We start from the raw sequence: 13,559 nt of genomic DNA, 5'->3' as shown, positions 1-13,559 counted from the left end.
TCTTCTGAAGCGGACCATATCTTAGGCATCAAATGTTCACAATCGATGACAACCTGATGTCATACAAATTCTCACAAAGTGTTGCACTGAACTTAAGAAAGTTTGTCGCGCGCCGCGGGCTCAAAGGAAATAGAACAAAGAAAGCCGTGCATTGGTGGCCGAGCGGTAAATTGAAACCTTGACGTCTCCGTTTCTGAGCCGACATCATGCTGGTAATGCAGTGGAGCTCGGTACTGGGGAACGTCGTGGTTCACTTGGAAAGACAAAGAGTACGTAATTAGGAGGAAGACTAAAAAATGGCGGTAAGCAGCTAGTGCACGATCACAGCGGATGCTGATATTCGATATGATTTGTAACTGTTTTACGCTACCTACTGCTGTAATTTTTTTCCTCTTTCTGCTTAACATGTATACTTACTTTTTGCCTTGCAGTAGAAGCCATTTTAAACTAAAGGAAGGTTTTCAGCGTGTAGCGACAAAGGCTCTTAATGTGCAACCAAGCTGTCTTCGCTACAGAAACGTAAACAGGTAATTTACCTCCTCCAAGGCAGTGGGCTCGGTTTCATCAAAGAGATATGACATTGCGCGAGCTAAACTGACGTCCGGAGCTCACGAGCTGATTATGCAAAACTGTACCCATCTGATAACAGTTCCTGATATCCGTACGGCTTTCGCGTAGGCTAATTTAGGAAGACTAACTGTAGCCAGATCACCTGTAAATCAATACAAAGGCTACGCTCGAACAGGTTTGTGCTACCCACCGGCGTTGTAGAGCAGGAATTGGCGTTAGTTCATCATACGATAGGTCTGTCTTCGAACCTATCCTCTGAGGAGCTCACGCCAATTGCTGCCTCTACAACGCCAGTGGGTTTTAGTAAAAGATAGAATAGATATGTTGGCAGGGTTCTAGAGTCGGCAGAAAGACAGAATTCGGGTGTGCGGAAAAAAATTTTTCCGGCGTCATAGCACAAACCAGTCGGCTGGAATGCCTGCAAATGACTGGTGGACGAGTATGGTCCATCGGCAATCATCAAGCATCAATTCCGGGCTACTACGTCGCGAGGCAACGCTACATATTTCAGGCACACATTACGTGAGCGCTTGCTGCACAGTGCACATATAACAGAGATAATGGCTGTGTAGAAGAAGGACTTCGGGGACGGCGTCGAGGTCGGCGATGGAGCGAGGCGACCAAGACCAACACGATCTGCGCGATGGCAATCCCACAACCGCTTCTTCTTTATCGGCGTCCAGCGAAGGGGTCCATCTTCTTCTTCACAGCTGTTAATTTTCATGATCTCCTCCCATTACGTGACATTGCACTTCAACAACAAAAGGTTTGTGTGGCTTAAAGGGTTCATGAATTAGAAAAAAAGAACAGGCGGCGTTGGACCTGTGTCAAGGGTGAACATCGCTCGCAAGAGAACGATGCCAGTTTTGTCGTTGAGGGGAAGGGGGGTGGGGGGTCATCCGTCTTTGCTCCAGTTCGGGCTATACCTGCCTTTCCCCGCGATGCTTTGTACGTCACTCTGTGTTCAGGGTGCTGTCACATAACCGAAATTCGTTAACGCGGAATTAATTTTTTTATCTGGAAACACTACAAGGCTTTACTCATTCTTCAGACGTAAGAAAGCGGCTTCGTTTGTTAAAAATTATCCAGAGAGATGAAGTTTGCGAGTGCGTTCCGCCGTGTAACGAAAAATGTTTTTAATGGCAAATGAACAGGATCATTTTGAACGCTATGCTCATGAAACTGAAACACTGTCATGCCTGCATGTCGTAACGACATGTTAATGAACTCCTGAAACACAAAGATCTCTAGGATTGTTCTTGTGTTTACAGCCTGTCTCTAAACACAACGCATTGGGCGAAACATTCAAAGCAGTCTCAGCATTAACAGCTCAGCCTCCTAGATTGCAACACACAATCGGCTCCTTAAAATAATTTAAGAGCGTTAGCTACTTACATTCGTCAAGGATGCGTCTGTCTGCAATGAAGGGAAAATTGACCACAGCAGTAACCACATGTACCGTAGCAACAGTGGGCGCGTAGTGCCTAAATTGATACCTACCCTTTCGATTCGTCATGTGTTTGCGGTATAGCGGCGATCGAAGTAGAAACCCCCCCCCCCCCCCCCCCCGCCGGGACCGCCATTTGCATAAAACTTAGGGTTACCCGTTTTACGAAGAATGTTCGAAGAATGTTACGAAGAATGTTCCTGAGGATACAATTACTCATTAAGATGAAGCCCGCAATATGTGTAGGATTCGCAATGACTACCTTTCCGCCCCCAAATCGTGCATTCCGAGGACGTTCATACAGCCATTACGACCGAGCCGTCTGTCGCAGGGGGTTCCGGATGGTGTCAAACGATTCGTCATGTTGTGATGCACACATTTCTACAATTTATTAACTGATATAACGAGGAATAGCGAAGGGGGCTGTAAATCGCAATAGTAGTGCAAAATCCATGAAGTAGAGGCGCTGCTTGTGTCTTAGAAGGGACGTTCGGATGTTTGGATTTGGTCTTCTCCACGTTTGCTGAGCACACCGATGTAAAGACTTTCAACCCCTCGTAACGCTCTTATGTCGAACAATGAGGCAGTATTGGCAAAGAATTTTTTTTATTAAGTCAATGACGCCGACACTCACGAGCCATCAGTAACTGGTTTTAATCTCTGCTCACATCTAAACAAAAAGCACTTGCTCTCACGTATCAAAGAACGGATACATCTTTGCACGCAATGCAAATGCAGCATAAGGAGCAATTCAGCAGTGCCCTCAGGCATTGGGGAAGGGCATGGATTCGACAGCCTTCTCCAGGGCTCGCTTGTAGTCGGTGTAGAGGAAGTCGTATATGACTGAGTGCAGGCTGCGCTCCATCTCGTCGCTGAAGCTGCGCTGTCGCTCGGCGTTCAGGCTGAGCCGCCGGTCGCAGACGGTGTGCATGCGTACCTTCTCGATGTGGAAGGTACGCAGCGTACCCGGACGGCCGGGGTACGCGGTAGCCTCAAAGCGTCCCACGGTGTCCACCACGGTGACGTTCACAGGTACCGTCTTCTCCTTGCGCACCAGCGTGTCCCCCTTGACCTGCATGGCAGGAAACAGCGCACGAGATAGAGTTCCATAGAGCGTAGGAGGTTAAAAGGCGGTGGCTGTGATATGTTAGTATGATCACAGTGAGCACCTTTCGGCACGATAAAATGAATGCCCCCAACAAAAGAACCACACATGCAAGGCGCGTCATAATGGAAAGGTCCCGGAGTCTCAAGAACACAAACACGGCAACAGGAGTAAGACGGACGTTACTGGGCTAGTGCCTCTTTAAACTTGCGCAGTGCCGCGGGTAATACCTGAAGCAAATACTAATTCTCTAATCAGAGTAACCTCGCGGATTGAAGCGATAGTTTATGCACAAATGTCCCATATCCCAGGACTTACAGTCGTACAGTTCGGAGCCACTACAAACTTGCATTTACGAAATCGCCACTTCACTGGATGATGTGTTAACACGAACAGAAATCACAGTCCTGGGACGTCAAGCTTAACCTATGAGGCTCGCAAGAGCCAACGCGTACTGACGAGACACTTGACGTGGATCGTACTCTTTCGATAGTCTCACCTACAATACTGCAATGGGGACAGCAAAAGAATGGAGCAGCAAATGCCCCTCGAGAGAGGCCCTCCAGCCAATGCCGTCGACCGGTTTTTATGACATCTTGGATAATCTCCTTGTACCTGCTAGCGTGAGACTGCAGGGAGGTGGCACATGGAAGGGGATTAAACACAGCTTAATCAGATTAACCCGGCGTAATCTTGCGCTTTGTTCTTGAGTTCCGACTTTTGTGTCCAGCAGCTTCGCGTCATCTGTGTAATCCTATAATCCACCTATCCGGAATGCATGGATACATGGAGTATCAAGCCAGTCAGAGAAACATAGGAATTAATCAAAAGCTATTTCAAGATAACTTCTTCAGTGTCTCACCTCCACTAGGAATGAAGCGTTGATACCGTTGAACTCCAGCATGCAGGATATGGTGATGTTCCCGCTAATCAGAACGGGCGGATGACACTCTCCAACGCGACGGACGCCAGTGTCGAATCCACGCAGCATTCCTCCTTTTACCTTCACCTTAAGATCTCTGTTCGTGATTCCAGTACGTTTAATCTGTGGGAAAATATATTTTATTACGTATTACAAGTGCAACTTAATTTCATCAGTTTTATAGCAAGCGCTTCTGAAACGTTGACTACAGTCTTGTCTTTCTTGCGATCTCGTTTCATCTATTTCCTGACCTCGATTCTTTTTGTGTGCTCGTCTCACCAGTTGACCTTCAGCAAGCCACGAGCGGCGCAAAGACATGAGGGTAGGAGGTGTTGTCAGCTTACCTTGAATTTGAACTCGGGAACAGACGCAAATGGGTAAACATTTTTAAGACTTCTGATCTGCGTTGGAATCTTATCTTCGAGAATGATGTCGAGAAACCGGTTGGAGTCTCTCACTGTCGAAACGTGCACTGCGGTACCATGGAAATCAAACAGATTAATGCGATATCATGGCTACGTTTGTTTTAGACATGCTATCACACGTCTGCATGCAAATTACGTCTTTCGCTTTGCAATAAAGAAAAATAAGATTTGTTCAAGGCCATTTAACACAGTGCATTCAGTGATAGAGGGTAAAATTATTATGCGCTCACCAAGGACCACCAACGACGCCAAGAGGATTATTTGTCCGATCATGGCGAAGCTTGGCAATGTAACTGAAAGAATGGAAACAAAATATTCGCATTTATACACAGATTACTATTTTATTCGCACCATTTTTTTTCGACTAGTTTTGTCAGACAGTCTCTCAACTAAAGCTAACTTGTCTTCACTGAAGTACCAGGGGCAGCTTGACACATGTCCAGAAGCAATATAGCTGTTCTCAACCGGAATTGTTTTGTGAATGAAGTATGAATGATAGCTTCATTGCTGAAAGCGTGGCAAAAATTTATCTCTAGTGAGGTTCTTGTAAGAAAGCATAAAGTGCGTTAAGCAAATGTGCTTATTGAGTGCAATGGTCACAGATCATTATGTGCGCATAATACAGCATTAGCACACAGCACGGATTTTGGCTGCAATTATTGCCGTCTCTAAGGCTACCTTTTCTCAAGCTTCTCTCAATCTAAACGCGATGCAGCATAAGCTTTAAAAAAAAAACACCCACTTGAAAGACAAGTATTTTCACTGCGGAACTATACTTTAGCAATCAAACTGCGCTTTAAATAGCACATTATTGTTACATTTATACGTAGCGTACGAATATGGCGTACACCCCGTACTCACCGCACGTCCTGTCCTGCCCAGAGCTTTCCGCTAGACTGAAAGGAAAAACCACCAGGACCGCACATGTGTCGCCTAGTACTGTTCTCCTGTTCATCCATTGTTCTTGCCAAGTCGATCTTGGGCAAATTCCGCTCCTCACCGTAGATGTGTCGCCGAAGTCCGGCCGATACGCGAAGCTGTATGAAGCACACACTGATCAGCCTTGTCCGTCCATCAGAAAATTCATCGCGTCAGAAACTGCGCGTGCTAAATTTTAAGAGACGAGGAAAAATCCTTTATCTAATAAAGTTGACACGTCCACAATATTAATTACATTGAACTAGAAATTACGCGTTTCAGTCCGGCAGCTACTTTCACAGCTCCTAACCTGTTTCGTAAAATAACACACATTACTTTCGCTTTTGTAATACTATAAGATTTATAGCCTCATGAAGTCTCAGTGTAGATGTAGTGGATATTCGTTTTTGAAGTTTTGAAGAAGACCTGCAACCCTTTTCGAACAACATAAGCAAACTTGTCCAGTTGTTAGGTCGTGTTGCCATGAGCATCTCACCTAAATATTACACATATTTACTCGCGCTTCCTTCAACTTTTTTTAAACTGGCGCCCTTTGCCCGTCTACGTGCAGGGGATTCAAAAAGACTATTCGTCCGATTCGCTCAGGCTAGCTAGTGGTGTCTCAATAGCACAACGCAGCTGCTACACTGAAACGAAAGTAAAAAAAAAGTTAGCAGACAAAGGTCAGCCGTGCACCATCGCCTTCTCAACCACATATGGGCATCATGACTGCAAGCAGCTACCGCTTGAGATAAATAGAAAAGCGAAGAAACAATCACAGAATGGTTACGAGTTTGTTACTTCTAATGATGCAGCTTAATCTGGCTTTTGATTGCCAAACTGAGACATATTAGAGTGGAGGCTGTGAACACTATGCCGCAGCAGCGGTGTTGAAGGAGGTGCTGTGTTTAAGGTGCTGACTTTGTATGTCGGAGGCGCATTTCCCCCGGTAGGTGCACGGAGGGGCAGTTTTAGCCGCGGGTGCTAGGTGGTATGCTTGCGGACTCCGAGGGTGCAGGATTAAGCAGAGGGCTATGAACAACTAACACTGTACCCACTAGCCCACCGCAATGAAACCGGGGATTTAGTGCATCTGCCTCGCATGCGGAAGGTGCTGGTGATGTGGAAGGCGCTGGGGGGGCGATGGATACCTGGCATTGGGCTGTGCGGACGGCGCCACCGCAGCCACATTTCTGAGGAAAGAGCTAGGAACAGCTAGCGCTGAAAAAACTAGCGATGAGTTGTTTGAATCAACGATGACTTTGCCTTGCTGGGGCGAGTGGATAGGCGCCTAATTTTAAACGTTCTGGGCATTACGAGAGGAGGAGAGATGCGAAGAGGGGGAGAGTAAGTTTATATTTCTGGCAACTCCGCTTCCTCAAAATGCAGTCGAAACATTCTTGCTGCAAGAGATTCTTAAAAAAGAGTCCTTCAACATAAAATGCATGTCATACCTCTGTGCGAAGTGTTTCAGCGCATATTTATTATGAGCTATAGAATGTCTCTAGCCTTCCAGCTTATTATTAATAGTATACTTTGAAGAAGTAAGATTTTGCAAATTGTGTCAAGCTCTTGAGCTACAAGTGTGTTGTCTGGTCGAGCTTACATTGTCTATAAAGAAGCATTATCTATACTGCGAGACTTTTGCTGGCAATGGAGCAGAATCGGCGCCGAAACACGCCCTCTTTTTATACGCAGCGGAATATATTCCCCGCTTGCAGCTTTTAGTTTTCGCTTGACACAGTATATACTGTCAACATTCGTTATTTAAAGCATATTTATAACGCAATTTGCCAAATTTCAACGTTTCAGAGCCAAGAACAAAATTTTCTTGATTACATCAAATTTGCTAGGCACATGTCAGAATAAGCTTCCATAGATGGCGCAAGTTATATCAACAACGAAGTGAAGCAAAGTGTTCACAGAGTAACGCGCCAGGCAGTCAGGAGCACCATTGTGTGGCCGAGCTATTTGGTGGATTGTCAGCTACATACACTCACCCTCTGCAGTCTTCCCTTCATTGCCAAGACAAGCTATCGCCGCGTATACTCGTAGGTGTTTTCGTGGGAAATCCATACAACGTACAGGTATACAAGTAAGACGACGAAAGCTACAGTAATTAAAATATTAAGGAGGTCTAAGCGAACTCAGCGGTACCTGGCACCTTGTCTTCTCTAGAAAAAAAAAACTGGTTATACGCAGCAATAATTCTTTTTTTTTTTTTTTTGCCAATATCGGTCAATCCTGAGTGGTGCTCCTTTGCGTTATTCCGGAAGCGTAGCGGGGACCGAGGAGAGCCGCTATTGAAACTTTTTTTAACACAACTTGCCAGCAAATTAGTAACTACGTAATACGTCCTGATAAGTTAATTTCGGGAATGTAAAGGCCTGCCATATTACTAAAGGTCTTTTTTAAAAAAAAAAAAAAGGTTGAAACCGAAGTAGTATAAGAAAGTTGTAGTACCTTTGTCAAAAGTTTGGGGCCCAAGGGGTTTTCTTTTAGGCCACACTGTGTCGTTCTTAATGGATCTCTAGCACTCCGAATTTCCTGGACATGAGAAGATTTCCGGTACTGCCTCCTGCAATAGGTAGGATTTCCATGAATGCTCCTGGAGTCCCAATATAAAGCTTCGAAGTGAACCCCCTGGGCTCTAAACTTTTGACAAAGACTGTACGTTGACCGTTGAGACCGTTCAGTTGCAGTGGAGTGGAAGTTAAGTCTGACCACTACGCTGTGCAATAAAATGGTTTGCTTAAGTGTTAATAATTATGACAGCATAACTCTTGAAACGAACACGTTGTTTACATAAGAATAATCTATATTTATAGAAAACGAAATAATAATATGTTTTGGAGCAGATTGCAAAATGCGTTTGTTTGGCTTGCTGTTGCTGCAGTTTTCTTACCTTTTCCAGGAAATCGAAAAGCATGTCACAAAATCTATTTCCGTTCGAGGACCGACTCTCCAGTGATTTTCTGCCGTATAAATAGATATAAAGTGGTAGAGCTAGAAGTTTTGGCAAAGCAATAAATTTGTTGATGTTCTCATTTTTGAACTAAGAGATCTATCTCGTTCTCTTTAAGATTGCTGTGGGGCAGGACTCTCGTCTGGGATCGCTGCTCCGGCTTCTTCCTGTGTCCCTTTTTCATTTTTTAAATAATTTTCAAGGCTATGTGCGACAATGAAATTGTTGTAAAGAAATGACAGCCATGTATCTTCCAATGGAACGCTTTAATTAAAGGTGCATTTCTTTTCTAATGAAAATGCTATCACTCGGAGGCACTCGATGTAGATGAACGTGTCTCTTGGAATTTCAGGTTTGTTGATTATTCTGCATTATCTTTGATTCCCTCTGTCTCACCGCTGGAAGCGACTTGAGTCGTGCAGCTCCAATTTAGCTTGCACAAATTGCATTTCTTCCCTGTCCTCACTTATAATCTTTTTTTGTTTCTTTTCGCCGGTTCAGCACCCGTGCCTTGAGCCAACTAGGTGCTTCATTTCCCGTTCCACACAGGAAGCGCAGGTGTCGCCAGTTCAGGGGTTGGGGAATCGAAGGCCTTCAACAGCGCGGTTCAGGAGGTGCATGTACTCGTTGTAGAGTGCATCGTACAACACTGCGTTCACTTTCTCCTCGATCTGGCGAATGAACTCTGTCTTGCGGGCGTCGTTCAGGCTCAGGTTGTTTCCATAGACGGTGCGCAGCCGGATCTTGTCAATGTGGAAGGTGCGCACGATTCCGGACCTGCCGGTGGCCGAGGTAGCCTCGAAACGTCCGGTGGTGTCGACGACGGTGACGTTGACTGGAACCCGCTTCTCTGTGCCCAGCAGATTGTCTCCTTCAGTCTGCCGATCAGAGGAGTAAAAGGTAGAGACGTTAAAACAAACTCTTCCTGATTTGCTGCAACAGCTTGGTCATGGCTAACTAATGCACAGTGACGTCTGAAAGCAAAGCGGAAAAATTCATAGGAACACCTGATTATCTTAAGTCTTAGCATTAGCATTAGAAGCTGTTGATGTCTTTTGGCGGAATTGACGTCACTTCCGATCTGGTGACGCCCCCTTTCCTTCTGCCAATGACAATTATCTGCCCTGGTGACGTTACCTCTCCCTCAGCCAACTGGCGAATATTATGACCAACGACACCATTATGGTCATTACGATGCACACAGGAACTGCCGATTAATCAAGATCTTTTTTATGCCTGCAAAGGAAGGTAGATATAGTTTGCGAATATCAAATAGTCCTGTTATAGTGGCCCTGAGCAGTTAGCTCTGATAAGCATAAGGTTGGAGTAACCTGCATAAATAAAACAGAAATTGATACTCAAATTTTAATAACTGAACCACCACTGCATTGATTGACATAACCGGCGTACAACTATTGGCTATGAGGCAGTCTCAGGATCTAATGAAGTTGAAGTTCAGTTTTTAACAGAGTTTTTAAAAGTTAGATAACAGATGATCGGATATACCCAGTGCAGCAGTTCATGCATAGATGATACCACTAAGAATTTTTTTGGCGCGTAACAAACTACGAGAACATAAAAATTTTCTGTTTTAAAATTTACAGAGTAGAAACGATGTCGTGAAGCGGTCTAATTTTGTAGAAGGGCTGTAACCGGTCGCAAGAGCAAGAATGTGTTTGTGGTTGCGTGCCGTGCCTAGCAATGTCCGGTTGTCTCATGCTCTCTGCCTCTCTCACCGGGGCCGTAAAAGCGAAGAGGGTCAATGCTAACTACACATGGCCATCGCATGTACATCACAGTATTTGATACCCGCTGGGCACGCTTTTAACTGCCTTTAAGTAAATACGACGTACGCAGCGTTATCTTAGAGACCACGATGCACTTGACGATTGCACGAATCGAGGAAGCAATTGGCCATGTGCTCACAGTGGCTAGTCAAGCCGCTAGTTTATGAATAAACTAAAGCTCCCTAAGACGATGCGCCTTAATATACACGAGTATGTGTCCTCAACTTCACATGACGGTACCCGGGAAACAAGTTCTCCTTTGCATTTTGTATTCAGTCTGTTGACCTATAATATAAGTAAGTCCACCAAACCTTTGTTCGGGTGTATTAGCGTTATTTTTAGTTATGCTAAAAAGAAACATGGCGGCACGGGTACCTTGGCCAAAAATGTTGTGTAGATTCCGTTGAAGTCCAGCACGCAGGAGACGCTTATGTTGAACGCCACTGGGGCCGGTGGGTTGCAGTCCGTTGTACGGTGAATGCCCGTGTCGAAGCCCTTCACGGCTCCCTCCTTCATCTTGACCTTGAGGTCACGGTTAAGACCTCGCGTGCTCTCCACCTGTGAACAAAGCGAAGATAGACGAAAGCTTTCTGGCTAAACGCTGAACAACGTCCTTTCTTAGCTTCCCTTCTAGCCTTCTGGTAAAGCATCGAATTCTGAAACGTTAAAGGCGCTATGAACGCGATAGCGTTAAGGCTCCCGTTCTGTAGAAAATCAAGCGTCGTCGACTTTGTGAGCAAAAAATCCCTAGACAAGCAACCTAGGTTAGCCACCTAGGTCACGTGATGTTGTGGCGTCATCACAGCCTGCCCACTGGATTGTCAGGAAACGGACCACCGTAGCAGTTGGCAGTTGTTGCTCGGGAAAAGCAACCAGGGTCGCACTCTGGTCGCTTTTCTAATTCCGCATAAATGGGCGTTAATCCATTAATACTGTCTCGTCATACCCTTAAGGAGGAGCTTAAGTGTCCCCTCAAATTTTTTCAATTGAAATACACAAAACAAGCATATATATATATATCCCATAAAACGCGAGTAAAATGGCATTGTAGTAGTTTTCTCTCTAACTTTCAAGACACGTGTAAATTATCAAAGGTTTGTCTGTCATATAACACATTACATAATGTAAGTATAAGTGCTGATCTTCTGTTATGACAATGGAATGGCTACAAATGAGTTCTTCACTTTTTGCACTGAACAATACCTTTCTGCTATAGCTTGTTCACTAATTCTCTGCCACTAGCGGAAATCCTGGCCCATTCCTTTTCCACTACACCATGCGTGCAAAAATATGTGCACCAATATGTAGTGCCTTGATTAAATCATTTGTTAAAAACATAGTGCAGTGCACTAAATTTTCCAGTGAAAGTCAGAAGTCCTCAGACTTCTCGGGGTCAATAAAGCTGGCCGTGGACAAGTCATGGCACCTATGGCAACACTCCCCACATGCACATAGGATAACTTGTAATCTCACCTTGAACTTGAATTCTGGAATGGTAACGTTCGGATACAGCCTGGAGTTGGACCGCACCAGCTGTGGCATCTTCTGAAGGAGTATTTGGTCCATGAAGGCATTGGAATCCTTTGCGCTTCCCGCCCACGCAACTGCAAATAAGAAGAAGAATTTGTTTTGTTAAACCGCCTCCTTTCGTGATGTAATAATTTGTCTGATGTGCTGTCGACCCTGGCACGGCCTATTATCTGTACAACAGTTTCTCAAATCTCGGAGCCAGTTCTCTTTTTTTTCACAGTCATTACTATTACTCAATGTTATACCAAAGAACGGGAGGGGGTGTGGACGGTACTTGAACTCAAAGAAGCTTGAAACCTAATACATCCATTTGTTTTGAGCAGTTGGGGGCATGATGAGAGGCGGGGGGGGGGGGGGGGGGGGGCGTTTGAATGAAGCATGACAAGGGTGCTATCAGTAGAGAAAATACTGCAACCACGTGCAGGTATCAACAAAATATATTCCACAGACGGATCGGCAATGGGTACGGCACGATAAATTGTTTCAGTTTTTGCATTCGTCGGTGTTAAATACACGCTAATTAGTCGTACTTGATCTACAACAAATTCTTACCGCCGAAGACAGCGGCCAAGAGGAGGAGCTGTCGAAAGCCAGCCATGGTTTAGTGCAGTGTGCTGAAAGAGATCAGAGCGTAAAACAGGAAAGGCGGCGTTACTTCATGACAGGACGACAATCGACACGTACTTTCACACCAAAGTATCGCCTCTTCAATTCTTTTTAACGCCCCGCTGTAATTCAACAGCCTAATCAATACTGCTAATCTACACTATTTTTATTTTTCACCTACCACGAACATATAGCGAAAAAGCAGTGGAACTTGCAGGAACGAATGCACATAGCGAAGAAAGAATCACGGCACACTAAGGTCGCATTCAGGGTAACAAGGTCCCGTCTATGCCCACGCAGTTCTCTTTCGATATTATTTATTCGGCCTTGTGCACAGTACTTAAACATTCGATGGACTACTTTGCGATTATCATTACGATCAATGAGTATTTCATATCACATTTTAGTGCGCCGTCATCCAGCGTACATGCTAGACATAACCATTTGTTAAACCGTTTGTTTTAAGGCTGCCCCATTTGAGAGCTATTCAATGATTACAGAAGCGATGCCCCAGTGTTCATCCCTACGTGTTCATCAAGTAAAAGAACATCCAGCGTTCAAGAAAGCATCAGGAGCATTCCAAGATCGTGAGACGGCTACCCTCAGGCCGAGGTAAGAACACAGAAATTAAAAAAAAAGAACTAGACTAGTAATTCAGTGTTGAGTTCTATATCACCTTCTTTCAAGATACACTGAGATTTCAGGTCACAAAGTAAGCGTTCACGAACCAATAAAGCCACACGCTACAAAGAGCCAATCTTCTTTGTTTTTGTCTTGCATATGTATGGCTCTCATAAATTAACTTCCTTGTTCCTAGCACACCGTAATAGGCTTTCTATCTCACTGCAAGCAGACATGATGAAACTCATGAGAGTTGGAAGAGAATAAGGGGTTGGGGCAGCGTACGCACCTTTGCCGTCGTATGTGTTCCGAATGTTGTACGCTCCAGGCGTCTCGTGCAGCCTTTTCCTCGTGCGAGCAGCCAGCCCTTCCCTGGCCTTCTTTGGCGGCCGTCTCGAGTTGCCCGTTTAGATAGAGCGGCTGGACGGTGTCGTCAGCGGCACAAAACCAGTTGGCGCAGCGGTCTGCCCCTGAACGCGTCGTCGTTTCGTTGCTGCTCCTCCACGCAGTCGACAGCCAGACTGTGCAGGAGGTTACGGACGTACGTGACGCTGTTTGTGCGCGAAATGTGACCGGCGAGCGCTGACTCCATGACGCCGCTTCCTGTAACAGTATGCTCGAGCAGTGGCGGGGTATGGGGTAAGCGAGGCTGGGAGGGGATTG

At 45.3% G+C, this 13,559-nt stretch overlaps 2 protein-coding genes across 2 annotated transcripts; both read right to left on the bottom strand.

The window, feature by feature from the left end:
- Positions 1–2,726: 2,726 nt before the first annotated feature.
- Positions 2,727–4,757, bottom strand: LOC149342759 (salivary anticoagulant protein P23-like). Its single transcript, XM_089542222.1, has 4 exons — positions 4,700–4,757; positions 4,389–4,516; positions 3,985–4,167; positions 2,727–3,089 (listed from the first exon to the last, which is right to left on the bottom strand). Exons 1-4 carry the CDS (start codon positions 4,740–4,742, stop codon positions 2,781–2,783), a joined length of 663 nt encoding a protein of 220 aa, XP_089398348.1. The 5' UTR covers positions 4,743–4,757; the 3' UTR covers positions 2,727–2,780.
- Positions 4,758–8,599: 3,842 nt separating this feature from the next.
- LOC149342758 (salivary anticoagulant protein P23-like) lies at positions 8,600–13,416 on the bottom strand. Its single transcript, XM_089545230.1, has 5 exons — positions 13,186–13,416; positions 12,222–12,283; positions 11,613–11,743; positions 10,515–10,697; positions 8,600–9,230 (listed from the first exon to the last, which is right to left on the bottom strand). The coding sequence occupies exons 2-5, from the start codon at positions 12,265–12,267 to the stop codon at positions 8,922–8,924; spliced, it is 669 nt and encodes a 222-aa protein (XP_089401356.1). The 5' UTR covers positions 12,268–12,283; positions 13,186–13,416; the 3' UTR covers positions 8,600–8,921.
- Positions 13,417–13,559: the final 143 nt, after the last annotated feature.

Source organism: Amblyomma mixtum, chromosome 5 (genome assembly GCF_055824585.1).
Source record: "Amblyomma mixtum isolate Tamu chromosome 5, ASM5582458v1, whole genome shotgun sequence".
Lineage (NCBI taxonomy): Eukaryota > Metazoa > Arthropoda > Arachnida > Ixodida > Ixodidae > Amblyomma > Amblyomma mixtum.
Note: the sequence above shows the minus strand (reverse complement) of the source record. Positions and strands in the feature narration are given on the sequence as shown.